Source organism: Microcaecilia unicolor, chromosome 1 (assembly GCF_901765095.1).
Source record: "Microcaecilia unicolor chromosome 1, aMicUni1.1, whole genome shotgun sequence".
Taxonomy (NCBI): Eukaryota; Metazoa; Chordata; class Amphibia; order Gymnophiona; family Siphonopidae; genus Microcaecilia; species Microcaecilia unicolor.
In genome coordinates this window covers 38,540,578-38,564,632 of record NC_044031.1, presented here as the reverse complement: position 1 = coordinate 38,564,632, position 24,055 = coordinate 38,540,578, and the positions used below count along the sequence as shown (strand labels likewise).

General features: G+C 43.5%; 1 protein-coding gene and 1 long non-coding RNA gene across 2 annotated transcripts in view; both read left to right on the top strand.

Annotated features, from left to right (window-relative positions):
* LOC115465473 overlaps window positions 1-24,055 on the top strand; it is a 253,686-nt gene that overhangs the window by 100,430 nt on the left and 129,201 nt on the right. The window contains exons 17-20 of the mRNA XM_030196004.1: window positions 4,406-4,519; window positions 15,584-15,724; window positions 16,069-16,360; window positions 16,600-17,324. Of these exons, the coding sequence (XP_030051864.1) occupies window positions 4,406-4,519; window positions 15,584-15,724; window positions 16,069-16,360; window positions 16,600-17,324 (1,272 nt within the window). The remainder of the gene's footprint in view (window positions 1-4,405; window positions 4,520-15,583; window positions 15,725-16,068; window positions 16,361-16,599; window positions 17,325-24,055) is intronic.
* LOC115465260 lies at window positions 4,225-15,721 on the top strand. Its single transcript, XR_003941375.1, has 3 exons — window positions 4,225-4,257; window positions 4,406-4,519; window positions 15,584-15,721. It is a non-coding gene; the product is annotated as an uncharacterized LOC115465260 (long non-coding RNA).

Sequence of the window (24,055 nt, the reverse complement as noted above, 5' to 3'; positions counted from 1 at the left end):
GTCATGATGATGTAATTCTACCCTTATATGCCTGTTATATGAGGTCTTTTCATTTAGTGCAACAAACTCTAACTCTCCCATCTTAATTTTCAGGCTTCTAGGATTTGTATACAGACATTTCAAAGTGTGTTTTTTCTCTGTACTGTATTTACAACTTGCTTAGTAGTTGTCAGGGATAGTTAGCAGTCTTCACTCTCCATTTATTTATTATTTATTTGTAAGGCTTATACCCCGCACTTTCCCACTCATTAGCAGGTCAATGCGGCTTACATGGTACATCAGGTTTACATAACATAGAATGGATACAGCTGTAATAAAGTGAATAAAGAGGTGTTCGTTTAGATGTGGGTAGGTAAGGTGGGCAAGGAAGGAGAATGGTAGAGGTAGGGGAGTGGGAGAGGGGTGTGTTATGGGATTAGCGTGTTGTTTAGTATGGGAGAGTATATTGGAGAGGTAGGAAGAGGGATGTACTTAGGATAAATAGGGGAGCAAATTCCAGGTTCTGTCTTCATAGTCTGATGCGGGAAGTGCAGAAGGACTCATAGTTTTTTTCATATGTTTTTCTTTTTTCCCCAGGGCGAGTTGCAGTGGTTTAGTATGGGGGGGGGGTCTCTGGGGTTCTGTGTTTTCTGCTGTATTATTTGACATCTATTAGTCCTCTTTATGTGATCTTTTGTGACAGAGTATTGTTTGTCAATTTTTCTAAGTCTCCTGGCTCTCATCAGTCACAGATAGTTGAGCATTTTAGTGAGATCTCAGCACAGTGTGGTCAGAATGGCCTAAAAGACTGAGATGATGGTGGTACCTACTGATCAGCTGCATTTTTGTCTTTACCCTCCTTTCTTGAACCTATTCCAATTCAGCATCAAATCTGTTATCTAGGTTTAGTACTTGACTCTGCTGATATTTCACCCACAGGTTTTTGTAATGTGTTTGTTTTTTTAACTTTATTTGCTGCTTCATCTTCACACGTCAGATGGTTTTTGTATGCTGACAGAATTGTTGATTTTATCTTCATTTGATTACCTTAATATTCTATATTTCCTCAACAACCCTCCAGACCGGTTAAGACGCTTGCGTTTTACATGCCTACCAGCAGAGGGAGACTGAGAACACCTGACTTTGAACACTGTGGGGGCCCTTTTCGTGGCCTGTGGTAGTGTAGGCGCGTGTTTTGGGCACGCGCTGGGCCAGTTTTTACTGTGTCTACAAAAAAGGACATTTATTTACTGGGACGGGAAAAGGACTTGCAGGAAAAATAAAACCAATGCTCGTCTTAAAACCGGCCTGAGCCCTTAACGCCACCCATTGGTCTAGCGGTAAGGGCTCACGCACTACACACGTGTGACCATTCGGCGTGCCAAGTGCCGATTACCGAACCGGTGCATAGGTGGAAAAATAATTCATCCACGCGTTGTGGGCACACGCCAAATCTGAAATTACATCTGTGCTGGCCTGACGGTAGTCTCATTTGGGCCTGCACTGCACATGCGTACAGTCTACCACAGCTTAGTAAAAGGGCCCCTGTATATCTGTCCTGTGCAGAACGCCAAGCAGTCAGTATTTCTCATTCTCCAGCAGAGGGTAGACGTGGCAGTCTGTGCAGCCTAACCGGTCTGTTGGGCCCTAGGGAGTGCTTTGGTGCTCTGTGGTTGTTTTTTCTTTGGGGGCTTTTCTTCTTCTTGAGTTTTTAGCCTGGAAAAAAAAACCCTGTGCCTGGTCCCTTGTAGTGCTTCTGGGGTTCTGGAGTGTGGGTCCAGTGGGGCCCCGTTTCTACTTGGGGTGTTAAACACAGGTGGCCAGGTCCCTCCCCATTCTCTGCTCTCTGGAGTGGACAGCTTTGTGCCTCTGTTGCCGTGTCTGTGCGGGAGCCTTGAGTGCCTTGCTCAGCCTTCAGCAGCAGGCTCAAGTTTAAAAAGAAAAAAAGAGAGAGTAAACAGCACCAGACTCAGTGCCGGTACGTTTTGGCTATCCGGGAGAGCAGAGTGTTGATTCTGTGCTGGAGGGGAAGTTGTTTTTGCTTGGTTTGTAGGGTGGGTCGCATCTTTTCTCCCTCCTTTTTACCGGTGATGTATGCAGCCAAGCTCTTCCGCTGCCACTCGTGTGCACACCAGGGGTTGAGGTGCCTGGATCACAGTGCCGGCTTTCTCATGATGAGCCAAAGTCGTTCTCTGCGACTCCACCCAATTTGACTGTGGAGCACAGCGCAGCAAGAATGGCTGGAACAGAGGCTGCCCTGCCAATGGGTTCACCAGCGGTGGCTCCGTTTTCGGCGGTTCCCGCACTGCAGGGCCGCCTCAGTTGTTGTAGGAAGATATTCGGTCTGGGCCTCTTTTGGCCAGTGAATGCTCAGGAGGGATGGGGCTCCCTCCTGAGTTTGTCTGACCTTCTAATAGGCCTGGAAGACAGGTCCAGCCAGGCTGATGCTCCCAGTGGTAGCCAAAAGACCTCGCCTGGATTGGGCTGAGGATCTGGATGCCGTTTCCCTCCCGGGCTCAGAGGAGGTTTTTAGTGAGCTGGAAGAGGAAGATTCCCTGGATTCTTAGAGTCTTTCCTTAAGTGTAGTTTTGATTTATCATCTCTAGTGCTGCAAGCGTCCGTTTGTGCGTGGCTAGTGGCCCACGCTTGCTTTCGCTGGGCAGATTCGGTCTTGGACAGGGCTGATTTAGTGCAGCAGTTGGTGAAGTTGGAGATGGGCTCTTCTTTCCTGGCTGATGGCCTTTATGATTTGCTACGTGCATCAGCAAAGAATATGTCCCTCGTAGTTGAGGCCTTGAGGGTGCTTTGGCTACGGGATTGTATTACCCTACCCACCCAGGTACCCTCCCAACAACACAGATTAGGCAATAATTTGAAGTCGTTATTCGATGAGGGCAGATCAAAGAGATAATGCAATCACAACACATTAAGCAGCAAACTTCTTCCCCTAGGGGGTTTTACGAATGTGACATCCTCTCGCCTCCCTCATTTTAGAATTGCCCATTTAATGCCTAGTTCATCCATTCTGAGGGAGTTGCATTGGACACCTGTAAAATATCGCACACTACTTAAACATCCTTCTAGAAACCTTCGTTCTTCTTAGCAGTGCTGTGGTATAAAACTTCCATGAGACAGTGTGTGTTTTCAGTATGATGTATACAACTGGAACAGTTTACCCTTGAAGTTGCAGTGGAGTAGCATTATTTGATTTTTTGGGAAAAAAATAAAGCCTTCACTGTTTTCTTCTGCTTAACAATTTTATTTTGAATGATTTTCTGTTTGTATTATTCTTTTTATGTGAACTATTACATATGTTTGTTGTAAACAATCTAGAAGTATGTTGATAGGTGTATATTTATTAAAATGAAATGAAGAAATAATAACACTTTGATGTAGGGTGTCCTGTTTGCTGTTCTAGTCATTGGTCACATTCAAGGATGTTGCTGCTTCTTTCTTGGAAGCGGACTGGGACCTTCTGGGAGAATGGCAGAAGGAGCTGTACAAGAAGGTCATCAAGGAGATTCATGACATCCTCATCTCACGAGGTAAATATGTGTTTTCTGTCATCTACCACACAAGCACATAAAAATCACAGGAACTAGATACCATGGGCACCTGAAATTTAAGATCCTGGCTTCTGATGCCATCCCATATGCAGTAGGAGCCTATGAAAGACACCACTGCTACAGGATCTGCAAAAGATGCTGCTCTCTGTTGTAAGATAAAATGTACAACTTAAACTAGAGGCTTCACACAGCACCAGCAGGAGTCTCTCTCCCATTCCTATACAGAAGACCAGAGAGAGATTTCCTCTGAGACTTCTGCATAAGGTCATGACATATCGGCTGCACACAAGTCAACTATACTGTACAACGTATAACCTCTCCAAATGGTAACCAGAAGATTGGCAGCTGCAATGCCTCCACCTAGGAGGGAAACGAAGAGAAATCTCTATACCAGAAAACCTCTATGATATAATCTTAATCAAGTGTTGGGCCACTGCTGCCTCTTCTCTCCAAGCTTTGTCGGTCAAATACACACACCCAAGATACCTATACACAGATCTCCATGCACAATCACGCACTGCTCCTTCAAAGCATGAAGCAGAGGGAACCTCCCAAGGGATTCTACAAACAATTTAAATGTAATTTCCTACTTCTTATTAACAGGTTATTCAGTTGTTAATCCTGATGTTATATTCAAGATTAAAAAGGAAGATGAGAAATATTTCACTCGACAAATTGAGGGAGGGAAAAGAAAATCCAAATGACTTCAACAGTAAGTAAATGTTTTGGATTTAATGGGCTTTGCATTTTTAGATCACAGGAGATGGGTCAATAACATCAAACATTTGGACACTTAAAATCACCTAATTTAGTGTTATCAGATACCTCGTGAATCCTTTTGAATGTGTTTTCTCATACAGACCTTCCAATTGTAACATCTGTGTTCTCACTGAGTATTAAACAAGAGGAAGATGTCCCCTTCATGGAAAATCCTGAATCGCAGATGTCTGAACAGACCCTGCCTTCTATAACAGGTAAGTATAGAATTCCTCCTGCACATCTTTACCAAAGTCAGCTGGAATCATTCAGGAATTCAGCGCTGGTCAGATAAAAGGTTGTCATCTCCTCTTCTCCTCCCTCTGTCTGTTTCCCTACTTTGGACAGATTAAACTGGAGACGGAGGAGGCACGGATAGGGTATCCCAGCGGTAGGATCTGGTCTGCAAAACCCTTCATCCTAGAGTGTCTTGGGGTTGAGAAATCTGTACTGTTGAAAGCGCTGCTGGAGGTGGAGAGTCTTCTGCACTGTTGTGGGGGACATGACTGATGAACATGGTTCAGTTTGACTTGGTCATGGACATTTTGTGTTGCTGATAGGTTAATGCAAATTACAGTATATAATGCAGTTTATCGTAATGATGCCATTCTCAATTCCAAAATGGCGGCCACAACCTCATGCAGGCTGCCACGGGAAGACGCGACTGCTATTTCTAACTTTATGTTTATTAATTTTCTAGCAAAATAACTGACAGCATCTCTTAACAGAAAAAATTAAGAACAAGTGTACATTTTGTTACACAACAAACTAAAAGTAGACCCTCCCCATCCCTTATCTCTCCCTTCCCCTCACTCCCCTCCCCAAAACTCAGATTGTCCTTCCAACTGGAGAAATCACCCCACATTTTGTTTACATATAATATACAGTCTGTTTTGGCATGTCCTGTATATGCCAATGTGAGGCAATAAACAGTCGAGTTGCTGTAAAAAACCAATAGCATTAATTTATCCATAGCTCCTGTTATCCCTTCCACTCTCCCACTTAGTAGGGCATTTTCCATAGTACACGCCATATGAGTCTCGAGTAACTGTTGCCCATATGCAGATACCTCCTTCCATAATTTCTGGACCTTAGGACATTCCCACCAGAAGTGAGTATATGTCCCCCTCCAGCTACACCCTCTCCAACATAAACCATCCCCTTTCCTCATAATGGCTTGCAGTCTAGATTATCGCTAAGATGGCGACCTGATCGGACGCCTAGCTAGGGAGCTCCGCCGATGATCGCTGGGACCGACCAGAGAACGTGACCCGGCAGACCCGCTGAGGATAAGGAGGTGAAATATCTCCTCGGGAGCGGGGACCACAGCAGGAGGAATCCGAAAGCGGAGATAGAGGTAAAAACTCCCCGGGATTCCACAAAACGGCGAGTGAGTCGGGCTCTCCCACAAGGCCGCCAATTTGGCACGATCTTCGGGGTCAGATAGTAATCGCGATCCAGGAGAGACCCCTGAGAACAAGGAGGTGGAATATCTCCTCTGCAACGGGAACTGCCAAAGGAGAAAGACAAAAAGCGGAAGGAGAGGTGGAAACTCACCGGAATACCGCAAGAACGGTGAGTGAGTCAGGCCCTCCACGAGGCCGTCACCGTGAGAAGCGAGTCAGAGTCGGAGACGAGGAGATCTGTGCAGAAACCTCTGGGATCGAGTCCTCCAAAGCGCCATCACAGGTTACCTGAGCATCCTGCGCTTTCTGCGTGTCGTCGCTGGCCGGATCAAGCAGTGAAGCCCAGCAGTAGAACCCGATCGGGCAGGAGGACGGAGAGGTGAGAGATGGGCGGTGCAGGCGAGAGGTAGTGAACAGCGGAAACGGGACGATCGTTTCTGCAGCCTAGCAAATGGAACAACGTGAGCCGGGAGATTGAGGTGAGAGTGAGGCGGCGGGTGATCGGCAAGGTGGAGGCGAGATAACGAGCGATTGGCGGCTGGAAGTGCTGCTCCTCGATTGCAGCCCAGCTCCTTTGGCGTGGATAACCAGGAGACCTGGGGCAGCTAGCCCATAGACCCTGATGTTAATCCTCTGAGAGGAGAAGGAGCCTGGGGAACCAGGTGACCTGGGGAAGCTAATCCCTAGGCCCTCGTGCTGATCCTCTCCTCAGACCCACTGCCCATATCTTTGTGATCCCTGCTGGCTCTGATCCTTGCCTTGCCTTGCCACCAGCCTGCCCTAGTCCTTCGGCTCCGGCCTGTTCCAATTCGGCTAGTTCCAGACCACTGCTCTGCTTTTCTCTGCCTTTGCTGCTGCCTCTCTCAATCCGCATACTCCGGCGTGCCCCAGTCTTGCTGATCCGCCATCTTCTGTTCCAGCTCGCTCCAGGTCGCCCATTCCAGCTCGCTCCAGCCCACTACTACAGCCTGCTCCAATTGTGCCAGTTCATCGGTTCTAGCTTGCCCCCGTCCAACTTTTCCAGCTTACCCCAAGTAGACTGTTCCAGCCTGTTCATCCATCTACTCCAGCTTGTTCCCGCCCGTCAGTTCCAATTGCTTCAATCCAGCGGGTTCCAGCTAACCTATCCCAGCTTGTTCCCACCCACCTGTTCCAGCTTGCTCCAATTCATCCGATCCAGCTTATCCAACCAATGTTACGGACCATTGATAAACTGCTGACACACTACTTATATCACCAACACTGCCCACACTCCCCCAAACACCACCACAAAAACTACTGATATCACTGATATCTTATTTAGACATCATGGATCTATGCAGATAATTGCATGCCTGCACAAGTAGCTCTTTGCTTGTTTGTCTGCTGCACATTGTAGCAAAAACTCCTATGATAAATTGCATGCATAGACACTCTGATTATACTACTATTAGCATTTCTATAGCGCTACAAGGCATACGCAGCGCTGCAACAAACATAGAAGAAAGACAGTCCCTGCTCAAGAGCTATGTAATAAAAGTGAGCCAGTATAGGACAGTCAAGCCATTGTGACATCACTGATGAGGTTGGCTCTTATTGGTGGCCTGAGGCATTATGACATCACAATATTAGCTCTGGTTACAAGAGACTACTACTACTACTACTTATCACTTCTATAGCACTACAAGGCATACGCAGCGCTGCACAAACATAGAGAAAGACAGTCACTGCTCAAAGAGCTTACAATCTAATAGACAAAAAATAAATAAGTAATCAAATCAATTAATTAATTAACAAATCGATTAATTAATTAATTAATTAATGTTTGCTACAACCACTGTAGTAAGTAACCCTAGAATCTGACCAACCTATATGTCTCAATTGCATTGATTTTAATGCCTGCTTATAATTGTTTCTAAATGTATTGCTTTTAGTGCCTGATTATAACTGTTTCTAGGTGCATTACATCAAAAACATGAACACTAACAAGCTACTGATAATATCTATCTCATTCCTATAATCGACCACGCATGGACCACCCCCCAACATCAACAACAACCCAACCGCAATTCACAAACTTTATATACAACCTACTAACAACTCACCAGACCAAAAATACAATAACCCCAAAAGGAAAAATCCCCACATAGGAACACCACCAACAGAAAGAGAGAAAAAAAAACCGACGACGACAAATTCAACCACCGAAGAAACGGACAACTAATAAAAATAAACACATCTAGCCTCCCTACAGAACCATACCGCTCAATCTGAATAGGATACATCAACGCTAGATCAGCAGTAAGCAACTCAGTAGACATACTAGACTGGATCACCATAGAGAATCTAGACCTTCTATTCATCACGGAAACATGGTTCCATGGCCCTACAGGCCCCGCCATCATAGCCACCAGAATACAAAATCACCCACTGGACAAGAAATGGAAAAAGAGGTGGCGGAATAGCTATAATCTACAAATCCGAGTTCACCATCACAACCACTGGCAAATCCACATCACCTCAACTCGAAATCGCCTCGACAAGAATCACTCATCCGAACCTACAAGGACACCTCAGCGCAATCCTATTCTACAGACCACCAGGAAAATGGAAAGACTCCCAAACGCAACTCATGGACTTCATCTCGAACACATGTGTCTCTGCCTCAAACATCCTCATAATGGGATATCAACCTACACCTCGAAGACGACACCTCAACAGCACACAAGAATGCAAAGAATTCTTAAAACTCTGGGATTTACATGCACCTAATACTCAACCAACACATGTAAAAGGACACACACTAGACATCATTACACCAAATTCGACCCAGACTCAACTCTCCTACTTACAGACACAAGATGGACACCCACACCATGGACAGACCACCATAAAGCCTATGTCTCCACTGGCGAAAAATACACAGAAACGCAGTCAACAAACATGAACGAACAACATACACCACGAGAGGAAAAATAGACCCCACAACATTCTGGCAACAAGTCTACCAAAATGAATGGTCAACAAATACAGACACCATTCAATTCCTCCAAGAATGGGATGACATATGTAAGACAACATTAGACACAATTGCCCCAATCCAAACCAGAACATCACATAGGAAAAAATCAAATCCATGGTTCACCGAGGAGCTGAAAGAACTAAAACACAAGTCAGAAAGCTAGAACGTGCATGGAACAAAAAGAAAGATGAACACACTGAATGCCTGGAAATCACTTAGGAGGAAATACAAATATACCATAAAACAGATCAAAACTACACTACAAAAAATGATTGGACCAAACTACAAAGGCACACACAAACTCTTCTACCTTGTAAACAAATTGCTAGACACCACACCAGTTACAAACAACAACAAAGATACACCAGGGGGTCGACGACCTCGCGAAATACTTCAAGGAGAAAATTATACAATTACGACTTAAAATACCCCCAGCCCTACTGAATACACCACACTCCTAAACTGCCTAGACCCAGAAGATGGAATATATCCAGCAGACAGGATCTGGACCGAATTCGAATCACTGTCAGAGGACCTCATCTCTAAACGCTCAAAAGATTTGCCAAATCCCAATGCAAACTAGGTATCTGCCCAAACAACCTCATGAAATCAGCTCCCCAACAATTTATAACAGACCTAACGAACCACGTGAACTTCACGCTACAAATTGGACTTTTCCCAAAGGAAAAATCCTACTTACACCAATACCCAAAGACACAAAGAAAAACGCAAGCGAAATAACTAACTACCGACCAGTAGCATCTATACCACTAATAACCAAAATAACCGAAGGGATGGTAACCAAACAACTCACAAACTATCTTAACAAGTTCTCAATACTGCATGATGCCCAATCAGGATTCCGGTCAAATCACAGCACAGAAACAGTATTAATTACCCTAATGACCAAATTTAAACAAATGATCGCAACCAGCGCCAATATACTCCTCTTACAATTTGACATGTCAAGTGCCTTTGATATGGTTGACCACGGAATCCTACACATACTTGAATATTTTGGCATCGGAGGCAATGTCCTAAACTGGTTCAAGGGGTTCTTAACTTTAAGCTTATACCAGGTCACATCAAATTCAACTACGTCTGCTGCATGGACACCTGAATGTGGAGTACCGCAGGGATCCCCCCTCTCGCCAACTATTTCAACAACCTAATGATGATCCCCTTGGCAAAACTTCTATCAAACCATAACCTCAACCCTTACATATATGCCGATGATGTAACGATATAATCCCTTTCAAACAAGACATTAACGAAATCTCCAACGAAATCAACCAAAGTCTAAACATCATGAACACCTGGGCAGATGCATTCCGATTGAAACTGAACGCAGAAAAAACTCAATGCCTCATACTTACCTCCCAATACAACACGAATAAATTTACCGCTGTAAACACACCTAAACTAAATCTGCCAATCGCAGAAACTTTAAAAATCCTTGGAGTCACCATTGACCGCCACCTAACACTTGAGACTCATGCGAACAACACAACCAAAAAGATGTTCTACTCCATGTGGAAACTGAAAAGAATAAGACCATTCTTTCCAAGATCTGTCTTCCGCAGCCTAGTGCAATCACTCGTACTCAGTCATCTGGATTACTGCAACTCACTATACACAGGCTGCAAAGAGCAAATACTGAGGAAACTTCAAACCCAGAATACAGCAGCCAGACTCCTCTTCGGAAAACCAAAATACGAAAGTGCAAAACCCTTACGTGAGAAATTACACTGGCTCCCACTCAAGGAACGCATCACCTTTAAAGTATGCACCTTGGTTCACAAGATCATTCACGGTGAAGCCCTGCATACATGTCTGATTTAATAGACTTGCCACCAGAAACGCTAAAAGATCTTCCCGAACTTTCCTCAATCTCCACTTCCCTATGTGCAAAGGCATAAAATACAAAGTACTGCATGCATCAACCTTCTCTTATATGAGCACGCAATTCTGGAATACACTGCCACGGAACCTGAGGACAATCTACGAATAAACCGACTTCCGCAAACTTTTGAAAACTCATTTCTTTGAGAAAATTTACTGCAAGGATCAAAACACATGAAGACCATACACACTAATAGAATGCACCAATACACTCTCTTCAGAATTCTCTTCCCCCGTATTTTCACCACACTTAAAATTCTACCCACAGATAAAAATTATTATACCCTATGTCTCTTGCTATTGTTCTATCGCCTTATCATTTCCCCATTGTTACATTCCATTGTTCTATTCCCCAAATGAGTTTTGACTTTGACTTTGTCTTCCCAAAACTCCTCACAATGTAACCCATAATCGCACTGTAACAAATTGTATTTCCATCATTCACAATGTATTGTAAGCCACACTGAGCCCGCAAATAGGTGGGAAAATGTGGGATACAAATGCAATAAATAAATAAAGGTAATGCCATCTCACCAGTACCTTAAGACCGTTCTCAATAATGTGAGGTGCATGTGACAATTTATGAGATCGCAAGAAGATATCTTTTCAGTTCTTCATAGAAAATCTCTTGATCCCTCTCCCATGCCCCCCTGTAGGTAGCCTTCCATTTATCTAAGGTGTTGGGAGCCCATAAACCAAAGACATATAACCCCTACCAACTTGTCCACCCACTAAATTTTCAAAAGCCAACGTCAGGCCTCCACCCCCTGCTATTAGTTGTTCTACCTGAATTAAATGTTTATCTTGAAGGTAAGGGAATAACATCTCTAGCTGCCAGTTGATAGTGAACTTGTAACGTTCCAAAATGTAGAATTTGATTATCTCCTATAAATTGACCAAAATAGAGAAGACCATGTCTTTCCCATCTTGAAACAAGCTATTGCCTAGCTTGTATGTCCCATGTCTTATTCTTAGTGGTCCTCGTAAACGGGTTTTGGACCTCTTGAATGTGTTTGAGCATGCTAGCTGCCCAGGAGAGAAACTTCAACTGAAACGTACTGGCCTCTTGTTCTGCTAGCACCCATTGTTTGGGTTGGGTTGGGGGTACCTGCTACTCTAACACTGCTTAGGTTGTGCAGCTTGGTAGTATTTTCCCAGATTGGGTATATCCATCGCCCCATTCCCTTTAGATTGGAAACACAGCCTCCTGGGCTACTCTGGATCTCTTCCTTCCCTATATAAAGCAAATTATCTTTCTATGAGGTAGTTCAACAGGGAGAACTTGGAATAAATATAAAAATTTAAGGAGAACCATCATTCTCACTGCCTTCATCCTTCCTAGCCTGAACGGTATTAATTAATCCCACCTCTCTAAATCTCGGTACCAACTACAGAGTGTCTCCCAGTCCGCCCCAAGTTTGATACCGAAATACTAAACCCATTGAAAGGGAAAACATTTCCAAAGATTCGTCTCCTCCCCTTTTGGAAGGGATATATTCAAAATCTCTGTCTTAGTGGGGTTAGCTCTGAATCCCAACAAGCTTTCATATTCTGCCATTTGCTCCTGTAAAGCCATTTGGGCTTTTCTGTACCTTGAGTCAATATCAAAAGATCATCTGCAAACAAGGACACTCTATGTTCCTTACCTCCTATTATAAGTCCTTTAATTTCCCTACACACAGGCAGCTTCGCTCCTCCCTGCCGCGTCCATCTGGCCCTCTCTGATGCACTTCCTGCTTAGGGCCAGATGAACGCAGCAGGGGGGGGAGCGAAGCTGCCTGTGTGTATGGCAGCGCAGCGCGACGGGCGAAAAAGAGAATGCACTTGCAGCGGAGCTTGGGGAAGACAGGGCAGGATGGAAACACTGAACGCTGCCTCCGCGGGACAAAAGGGCAGTGACAGCTTGCGAAGGATGTGGATGGGCGGGCCTGGAGGGAAAATGGCTGTGCTTGGGTTGGGGGAAAACTTTCAACAAAAACTTAGTAATTGGACTGTAAGCAAAATGTTTTACCCGGACCCTTCTTGGGTCAGGAATGCATATCTTTTAACGTAAAGGGCGTTTGTGGGTAGAGACACTACAATTTATGCAAGCAGTGCCAAACTCCAGTTACTTTGTTGTTACTTTCAAAATCCTGCAAACGTAAAGTGGGAAACTGACATCTTTAATCGCATACATAGCAGTTGCTTGCAGAATTTCTGGCAGGGAGAATATGTAAAATGCCAGCTACCGATAAGCATCCCTGGAAGACTGAGGAGTAAGGAATTTAAATTATGTTTAGGTAGCGGTTTGGAGTTCCTGTAAGAGAATAGGAGGTTTTGTGTTGCTGATGGAGAGACAAAAATATGGTGAAAGTCACAGGCATGGTTTGAAGGGGGAGAGGAGGAAGGGGCTGGAGAGCTGCTGGACAAGGGAGGAAGAGGAAGAAGGGACTGGAGGGAAGGGAGAGAGCTGCTGGACATGGGAGGATAGGGAGAGAAAGAGGGGGAGATGGATGAAAGGGGAGAGACTGGAAGGATGTGGAAAGAGAGAGGGGAGACTGAACAGAAAAGGATAGATAGACAGATGGAAGGAGAGGGGAGATAGAGACACTAGATGAAAGGATCAGGAGAGAGGGTAGATGGGTGGAAGAATGAGGAGAGAAAGAGGGCAGACACTGGATGGAAGGGTAGGGAGAAAAAGGAGACGCTGGATGGAAGAGGGAGAGGACAGAGTAGGGAAAGACTGGAGAATAGAGGAAGGGGCATGTGGAGAACAAGGGTGAGGGAAAGATGAAAAGCCATCGGTGATGGACAGGAAACCCTGGCAAGAGAAAGACGAAGGAAAGCAGAATCTAGAGACTGGGTGCAACACAATGAGAAAAAGTAAATGGCCATACAACAAAGGTAAAGAAATAATTTTATTTTAATTTAGGATAAAGTAATATGGTACTTGTGTTAATAAAGTTTCAGAGACCAATACTTCCTTAGGTCAGGAGAGGATACCATAACAGCATTATACTGACCTGAGGCAGGAGGTTTGGCCTCTGAAAGCTCATTGAAAAGGGTGTTAGGCTATTAAATACATTATTTCTGAAACCTGATGCACTGAAAAGCAGCACTTTACTCCTGTGTGACAAATGCATCTGATTAGTGTGACTAAATTTTGCTGGGGAAGGGAGGTAGAGAGACAATTTTGTGCCCACCCACTTTAGGTTCAGGCCCATCCAAAATTGGCAGTCTGGCTACGCCACTGCCAGATACTTTCAAAGTTGATGCCCTGGGGCTCTAATTAGCCCTGCACTTCAAACTAGCCAGGAGGTACTGGATTTTTCTTTATTTTCAGTGTGTGTCTTCACAGGAGGAAAATCTCTGTCTGTCCTGAGATCCTGTTCATGGCTTGTGAACAGTTAAGTTCCTGAACTCCCCAGGTGCTACCCAGGTAGTAACAAGTGTTAGATAGTTTTAATGTTGGCCCTTGTTTTGGTGGTTATCTGTTATTGCTTGCTGTACTTTTTCATCTGTTTTTTTCAAACATTCACTGTTCATTTTCATGATAATAAACCTATAGTTTATTAGTTCTGTCGTCCAGGACTGACTAAGAATCCTGGTTTGTGTTTTGGGTTTGCTTTCTAGAAACTGTGGAACTCCTGGAGTTGTGGCCCCAGTGTCCTAGAAATCACCAGAGAATAATCTGAGAGTTGGAGACTAGCTCAGAGGCTATCAGGACACAGTCGGTGGGAGGAGGGTGCTAGTATAGAGCACATGCCCAGGTGCAGGCGGTCCTGAGCAATGTTGGAGACAGACCCTCCAGGTGGCCACAGGGTTAACCCCAGGCGGGCGCTAGGCGTTTGGTGACAATAACACTTTGTTTTTATAGTCCGCAATACCTCGCAGTTCTATGTGGGTTACATACAACAAGACTAGACAAACCAGAAATGACAGCATAATATTATCATGAATTAATATTAATATGTTCATTTCCTTCCATAATTCTGAAACAAATCTGTTTTGAGCTTGATGCCTGAATTTCCTTGTCTATTTTAGCAGTCTGATATGAAAGCAAAGAGTCTATACACCTCTTTTGTATTTCACCCTTCATAGATTGAAAGTACTCTTCTACCATCTGCTGTTTGCCTTCCAGTAATAAATCCTACCTGATCAGGTTAATTATAGTGGGCCGTGAGGGAGGGAGTGACATAGAAGCAGAAACACTCCCTCACTGGGATGTATCCTATCCAGTTCCGTAGCTTTTTCTACTTTCGGGTTTTCAAGCCGTTTATAAACGCTTTCTTCTATGAACGGCGCAGTATCCACTCCATTCTCAGATATTCCCTCTTCAACCAACTATGATCCTTCTCCAGAATTTCTTCCATGAACACTGAAGAGAAGTATTTGTTTAGCACATTCACTTGAACCTCATCACTCTCCACATAGCTATTCTCAGCATCTTTCAGTCTTGCAATTCCGTTCCCAGTATATCTAAAAAAAGGTCTTGTCACCTCTCTTACATCTTTAGCCATTTTTCTTCTGCTTCGCTGTCACTAGTTGTATTTCCTTCTTCGCTTCTTTAAGTTTAATCTGATAATCCCCTGGGGCTGCCTAACCCCCAATGTTCAGTGGCATTAAAGCATGTAGTGCCGGTACCCTGAATATTGCCTCTGATCGCTCACAAAATAAGGGGCGGTTATGAGGGGGAGGCATATAGGAGGAGCCCAGGGTTATGCGGGTGCCGGCTGGCTCACATAGGACATGAACTACTGAATATCAGGCTGGCACCCACATAACTTTTTTTTTTTTTATTTCAAACCCCCCCCCCCCCGGATCTCCTGACAATGTTCCATCCTTTCTTTCCCCCCCCCCCCCCCCACCTCTAGCCCAGGGCTCCAGTGGAGTTTCTGGGGTAGGAGCACATTCTTCTTGCTCCTACACACCTTAAGTATACCTTTTCCATAGCTGTACAATTAATTATCGTACTCTTCTATTTTATCCAACAGATGATGGATTTGGGAATGAGAGTGAAAGAGTGAGAATGTGCAGTGAGCAGCAGAAAGAGGAATGGAAACACGACTCCTCCAGAGACAGCACAGATCCTTCAGCAGACTGTGAAGGAGGTATCAGTAGCATAATACCAACCGGTGAGAAAGCAGCAGCTCAGAAGGAGAAAGATTAGAAAGACAAAAGAGAAACTGTAGCTTTTTCCCAAGACTTGTACAACCTGGCAGACTCAACAGTGAGAGAAAATTTTAAAAGTGCTGATGTTTGGGAAACCTTTACTACCGAGTCCAATTTTATTGAGCATCAGGGGCTTAGGACTGAAGTTCATGACTGTCAAGGTATGCACAAAAGTAACCCATCTGGATACTCTGGAAACTGTGAAAAACCATGTAAATGTTCTGAATGCGATAAATGTTTCAGAAGCAGGGTGAACCTGAAAAGACACAAAAGACTCATAATGGAGTGAAACCATTTCAATGTTCAGAATGTGATAAATGGTTCAGAACCAAGGTGCACCTGGAAAGCCACAAAAGGACTCATACTGGAGAGAAACCATTTAAATGTTCAGAATGTAATAAATCCTTTAGCTTCAAAGAGTGTCTGAAACGGCATGAATGGATTCATATAGGAGAGAAACCATTTCACTGTTCAGAATGCGATAAATGTTTCACAACCAAGGTGAACCTGAAACGCCACAAAATGACTCATACTGGAGAGAAGCCATTTCAATGTTCAGAATGTGATAAATGGTTCAGATACAAGATAGACCTTGGAAGGCACCACAGGACTCATACAGGAGAGAAACCATTTCAATGTTTAGAATGTGATAAATGTTTCAAATGGAAGAAGAGCCTGAATATTCACAAAATGAATCATATAGGAGAGAAAGGAGAGAAACCATTTAACTGTTCAGAATGCGATAAATGTTTCACAACCAAGGTGAACCTGGAACGTCATAAAATGACTCATACTGGAGAGAAGCCATTTCATTGTTCAGAATGTGATAAATGTTCAGATACAAGTTAGACCTTGGAAGGCACCACAGGACTCATACAGGAGAGAAACCATTTCAATGTTTAGAATGTGATAAATGTTTCAAATGGAAGAAGAGCCTGAATATTCACAAAATGAATCATACAGGAGAGAAACCATTTCAATGTTCAGAATGTGGTAAATCCTTTAGCGTCAAAGTGCAGCTGGAAAATCACAAAATGACTCATACTGGAGAGAAACCATTTAAATGTTCAGAATGTGATAAAGGTTTCAGAAACATGGTATACCTGCAACGCCACAAAATGACTCACACTGGAGAGAAGCCATTTCAGTGTTCAGAATGTGATAAATCCTTTCACTTGAAAGAGCATCTGAAACAGCATGAAAGGAGCCATACAGGAGAGAAACCATTTAAATGTTCAGAATGTGATAAATGTTTTATAACGAAGGCCACGCTGAAAAATCACGAAAGAACTCATACCGGAGAGAAACCATTTCAATGTTCAGAATGTGATAAATGTTTCAAATGGAAGAACAGCCTGAATATTCACAAAATGAATCATACCGGAGAGAAACCATTTAACTGTTTAGAATGCGATAAATGTTTCCTAACCAAGGTGAACCTGGAAAACCACAAAATGACTCATACTGGGGAGAAAGCATTTCAATGTTCAGAATGTGATAAATGTTTCCATAGGAAGGACCAACTGAAACAGCACAAAAGGACTCATATGAGAGCGAAACCATAAGTGTTCCAAATGTGATAAATGTTTCAGAAGGAAGGCCAAGGAGAATGTTCACGGAAAACTCATAAGGAAGAAAAAACATTTTAATATTAAGTATGTGATAAATGTTTAATAAGAAGGTCTAATTGAAATAGCACAAAAGGACCCATGTGGGAGGGAAACCATTTAAATGTTTAGAATGTGATAAATGTTTCAGAGAGAAGAACCATCTGACTCAGCTTGCAATAAATCACAGTAGAAAAAACACTTAAATATTCAAGATGTTATACATGTTTCAAAAACAAGGGGTTACTGTCAGAGAGGAAGGTCAGAGCAGGCCAATGGCCTGCACAAACAACTAGGAATATCTGAAAAGAGGGATTGCGTAGGCCTGTCACATAGTTTAAGGCATTAAGACATGCTTAAGAACAAGGATCGTGGACCAGTATGTTTGAACTGTGTGGCAGTTCAGTAGAGAGTGTGCAGGAGTTCATTGCACTTTAAGCATTGTAAAATGGTAACATTATAAGCTCTTCTGGACAGGGACTTACATATATGAATTATATTAGCTTTACTTATATAAATTACATTAAGGTAAGCCTGTATGGAGATATGTACTTTAACATTTATTCTGTTCATTATTACCACTTGTGTTGGACTATAATACTTATGATATGATACGGATGCTGACCCAGAATATTTGTTTTCTGACATACAGAATGTTTGTTTTGACCTGTGGCTACCAGAATATTTGTTTGACAGGTTGCTACCACAATGCTCCGTTGCGGTGGGTAACTCACTACAGGACTGTGCTGAGAAACAAGTCCAAAGGCGGGTGTTTTCATCAGTGGGTGCCTGGGAGAGAGGAATGCAGATTGGCCACTCATTGTTCTGTTCCAGGCGCACTTGTTTGTGAGCTGTTATAAAAAGAGGGGAAAGCCCTGGCTGAAACAGAAGCTCTGTACCTGGTTGGAGGGACGCCTCTTTCCAGTGTGGAATTGTCCCGCAGAATCTCTGGGCGGTCATCGGTGCTTCCCCAATTGATGTTGCAGCTCAGATGAAGGCTACAATCCTGTGGTGATGTATGTATACTGCATAAGAGTGTTATGTAATATGTGTGTGATTATTGATGTGTGAATAAAACAATGTTTAAAGCAATATCTGAACCCTTGATTTGCTACGCCACTGTTTCTAAGCTTGTATTCTAAGCAGATAAGGAAGGTACCAGGAGCAAACTGTCTCTGCAATGTTAGGAATTTAGAGAAAAAACTGTATCTGGACATGACATAGAAACAAGTTAGAAGATGGGAAAAGATGGTTATGGAATATGGGAGGGATGGAAACTAAGTGAGAGAGGATAGGTGGAAAAGACAGATAAGCAAATGAGAAGGAGAGCACAGATAGACAGATAGAAGACCTATAAAATGGGATCCACCCTTAGCTCGAGGGGAGTCTTATCATATGCAGGGACATTCACACTCTAGCTCAAAATCATTCACAATAGCTCAAAAAATAAAGAGAAAAGCCCTCAGAAACCTTTGACACTCGGTCTCAGGTTTTAAACACTGTTACTGAGTTAATAACATTGTACACAGTGTTCGGTTTCTATCGTGGGGCAAAAACTCTTACTTTTAAAGTATTCAGTTGGCAATGTGTTTGGTAACCATTTATAGTCAACAGCAACTGGTTTAAAGATCAGAAAGCACTTAACTTCAATACCTTATAGCTCTATGTTCAGATCAGCAAGCACTTAGCTTTAATGGTCTAGCGTTAAAGACCCAGCATGTAGCTCTTTGTTCGTTTCACTTTCAAAGGGCTTCGTCAGGAACTCTACTAATTGCTGGTACAATTTCGTTCAGTCACGGAACTGAGTTCTCAAAATGGCCTAAAGGGTCTCACCGGAGAGAAAAATGGTTTAAAACAAATGTATAAAGGGACCATTTTACTGAAGTGCAGAAAGCCTATTGCAGGCTCGCTGCGTGGCAATTCGGAAGTACCGCTGGTCTGTAAGGTGTGTTAAGCCACTGATCTTCAGAGCTTCTGCCGCTCCTGAGGTCTTTTTTCTCCATTACCACAGATCAAGTGTGTTGATTCGGGTGCATATGTATTTTGATTTGTAATGTTCAAAGTAGGGTAATAATTAAGGTGTTCCTCACTCTGGTTTGTGTTTGGTTATTCCTAGTTTTTTTTGTGGGGACTTTTCATCATCTTGTTGTGTAATTGTCACATGTGACATAAACCATTGAAATGTTCTAAATATGATAACTCTTTCAAAAGAAAAGCTGAACGGAAATGACATAATACTACTCACACAGCATTTGGAGGCAGCCATAGGGAAGGTTTCTCATTTGGGTATTTGATCGCTCTCCTATCATTTTTATGGAGTTCCTTTCCTGATTCTATTTTTTTTTCTTATTTGTAATTTTACCATACAAAGTAGAGAAACATCCAAGAATAATTCCAAAATTGGAAAAATAATAATAAAGGAAAAGATACATAGGCTTAGTCCACATCTAGGAAAGTGGCTAACGAGGAAGCTGTAAAAAGAGTGGCCTAGTGGTTAGTGTGGTGGACTTTGGTCCTGAGGAAGTGAGGAACCAAGTTCGATTCCCACTTCAGGCATAGGCAGATCCTTGTGACTCTGGGCAAGTCACTTAACCCTCCATTGCCCCATGTAAGCCGCATTGAGCCTGCCGTGAGTGGGAAAGCACAGTGTACAAATGTAACAAACAAAAAAAAAACAAGCAACTTGTCTTCTTAGAAGATGTGCTGGTAGCAGTATATACAGGATCCCCCCTGCAAATTTTGCTAGTTGTGGCCAGCTTGTTTTTCCAAAAAATCAAAATATCATCGTCTGCATCACTCAAATATTAATAACATTCCAGGTCATTAAGAGGCTTCAAAGTAGAAAATTACACAGAGGCAAAGTTTGTCTCTGACCCCAGGGACTCTGTCCCCATCCTCACCCCTTCCCCATGAGGCTTACTGGCCTGTAGTTTACAGCATCTTCTCTGTCACCACTCAGCCGTTCTTCTCCAATCCCACAGAACCTCCCCCGTCTCCAAGGATTCATTAAACAAATCTTTAAGAGGACCCACCAGAACCTCTCTGAGCTCCCTCAATATCCTGGGATGGATCCCGTCCAGACCCATGGCTTTGTCCACCTTTAGATTTTCAAGTTCATAAACACTCTCTTCCAAGAAATAAGCAGTGGATTTTCCCAAGTCCATCTTAATAATGGCTTACGGACATTTTTTTAGGAAGATATCCAAACCTTTTTTAAACCCTGCTAACTGCTTTTACCACATTCTCTGGCAACAAATTCCAGAGTTCAATTACACGTTGAGTGAAGGTAATCAATAGAAATAAAAGAAAATGTAGAAAAGAAAAGAAAATGATACCTTTTTTATTGGACTAAAGGTATCATCTTATTTTCTTTTCTATGTTTTATTTTATTTCTATTGATTACCTTTAAAAGTGGACTAAAACGGCTACCACATCACTCTACATTGAGTGAAGAAATATTTTCTGATTTGTTTTAAATTTACTACTTTGTAGCTTCATCGGATGTCCCCTAGTCCTAGTATTTTTGAAAAGAGTAAGCAAGCGATTCATATCTGCCCATTCCACTCCACTCATTATTTTATAGACCTCTATCATCCCGTTAGCCGTCTTTTCTCCAAGTTGGAGAGTCCTAGCCGCTTTAGCCTTTCTTCCTAGGGAAGTCGTCCCATCCCCTTTATCATTTTTGTCGTCCTTCTCTGTACCTTTTCTAAATCAGCCATATCTTTTTCTTTTAATAGCAATTTAAATTTACTAGTGATAAAATAACTTGCCAGAAATACAGAGAAAGTAATACACAAGAATGATGTCAATCAGGTAATTCTATATTCTTCCTTAGACCACTAAATAGGGAGAGTGAAACAAGGCATTCCTTGCTCCCCCTGAGATTTAAATTGATGCAAGGTGTGACTCTCGGTGCAATATTTCATGGTCTACCAAACACGTGTATCCCCGCATGAGCCACATCATCTCCTGGCCTACCCACACTCCCGAGGAATGGGAAGTGACGTTGAACTTTGGAGGTGGGTATACTGTAGCAGACTTGGACTCCAAAGCATGATGCTCGAGATATTCCTTATCCTCTTTCCCCCCAGGCTGCTCTGCATACCAGGTATCCAGGGTCCCAAGAACTCAGCTTCCAAAGCATGAGCGCACGAGCAGGGGCGTAGCCAGACACCCACATTTGGGTGGGCCTGGGACCAAGATGGGTGGGCAGAAGAATGCCGCCCTGTCCCACAAGTGATTTGGTCTCTCACTCTCTTGCCTGCATGCCATATGGTCTCTCAAACATCCCCCCTTTTAAATAGCAGATTTTCACCAGCAGCGAGCAGCAACTAATACACACTGTTCATGTTGGCCCCACAGTCTTCCCTCTGATGCAACTTCCTGTTCCCACATAGGCGGGAATACATCAGAAGGAAGGCTGGCATGCAGTAGGGACAGTTGTTGGGTGTTTTCAGCTGGTGGGGCTTGGGGATCTCTGTCAGCCACATCATAGGTGTGCTGCTACTGGGTGGGCCTGAGCCCAAAGTGGGTGGGCCTGGGCCCATCCAGGCTCACCCTTGGCTACACCACTGCGCACGAGTCAAGAGACAAAGCAGACATGCGGTTTTAAACATCTTTATTTTTATCGGCAACAGAACTATTTTGTTGTTTCTTACAGAAGAACTCGGTGACCAAACATTCCACTGTGAATCAGTAGAACTGTGTAAACATAGTTCTGCAGGGTCTTACGGCCAGACCAGGTTTTCTCTCTTTCTCTATTCAGGGCTAACAGAACCATTAGGCAAACTAGGTGACAGCTTCTGAGGGGGGATCCTGACAACCTTAAATTCAAACAACCATCAATAAATACAGTTTTCAGATCATTCACTTACCTTTGCAAATGGATTCTGAAATTGCCCTCGTATGTGTGTGTGTATATCAAACATATAAATGGCAAGTGACCGATTCACCTGCAAATGCGCAGTACAGACTTCCCTCTCTGTCCCGCCCTCGCATCGACGTGATGACGTCAGAGGGCGGAACAGAGAGGGAAACAGAGTTGGTGCCATTGCCGCTGCTGCCTGGAAACGAACATCGCGCGCACCAACCTCCACCTTCCCCCCCATCCCTGCCGCCGCTCCCGCCCCCCCTCCGTATCAGGCCCCCTGCACTGACCTGACAGCGCCTCTCACCTCCGTGTGGAAGCGCTGCAGGCAGCGCTTTCACACGGAGGTGAGAGGTGCTGTCAGGTTAGTGCAGGGGGCCCGGCACGGAGGGGGGAGGGAGCGGCGGCGAGGAGGGTAGCTGGAAATCTCAACCGTTTTAACGGGCTTAACAGCTAGTATATATAAGGCACTACAAATTAAGTACCAAAAAGCTAAGGGCTAAGCTACTATTCTTTAATGCAAATTTGCAAGCCAAAGCTGTTATAGGTATTAGTGTAAGTAGGCAGTGACATACCTAAACTTAGGCGTGACCATTTACACCTGCTCAATGGAAGGCATAAATATTTGCGATTAAATCAGCACCTCTGTGTGCAACTAAAAGTATTTCCAGAATAGTTGGAACACCCATAACTCACCTATGCCCCTCACACATGAATGTCCCTCTTGCAGTTACACACTAAAGCACTTAGGTGCCATTGATGTTCTCTTTTGGTGCGTAGCCGCTATTAAAGCTTGAAAGTATGTGCTGAATTGATACCTAACTTTTTTCGGCCCTATATAGAATTAGGGGATATTGTCCAAATACACATTTTTTATAGGCTTGTTCTGGGCGGGCAGGTGTTGCGATAACCATGATTGTTAAGTTTAATTATCAAAAACTTAGAGGGGAGTTTTAGGGATCTAAAAGTTTATTGAGAGAGGGTGTGAGGCTGGTCTAGGGTGCCCAACATTTTTGTGTCAGCCCCACCCTGATTGTACAGATGTCTACGTCATCACTAAACCAGCACTTTTAGGGCTCAATTCGGTAAAAGGCGCTAAAACTTAGCTGCCCAAAATGTGGGCGCTATTCGCCAGTTCTAACAGCAATATCGTCGCCATTATAAAATACTAGCATAATTCTACATTGTGGCCTAACTCTAGCCATGTCAATGACTGAAGTAAATGCTCACACCCAAATACGGGCAGTTATGAGCGTTAACTACCTGTATTCTGTAACATAGGTGCCTAAGCGCGTCCAATGTGCGTCAATTTGGAATTACCGCCCGGCTACCGCATGGCCCAGGCAGTATTTCTATTTTTTACGCGTATCAGAAAATATTTTTTTCTGGCGTGTGGCACTACGGGTGGTAATCGGCAGTGTACATGCGCTGACGATTACCACCCAGTTAATGCCTGAAACCTTAATGCTATCTCAATGGGGTCTCAGGCCCAAAATGGAAACGCGCCAATTTTTATTTTGCTGCACATCCATTTTCGTCCCCCCCCCCCCCAAAAAAAAAGGTATTTTACAGGACATAAGTCAGTTGCACGCGTAGCAATACATTAGTGCCAATTAATTTATTTTTATTTATTAGGATTTATTTACCACCTTTTTGAAGGAATTCACTCAAGACGGTGTACAGTAAGAACAGATCAAACATGAGCAATAGACAATTACAGCAGTAAAAATATTCAAACTTGTTGATGCCCATTATTGGTATTTATCACCAATTCAGCCCCAATTAGTTAATTCAGTGGTTCCAAAACCTGGTCCAGGAGG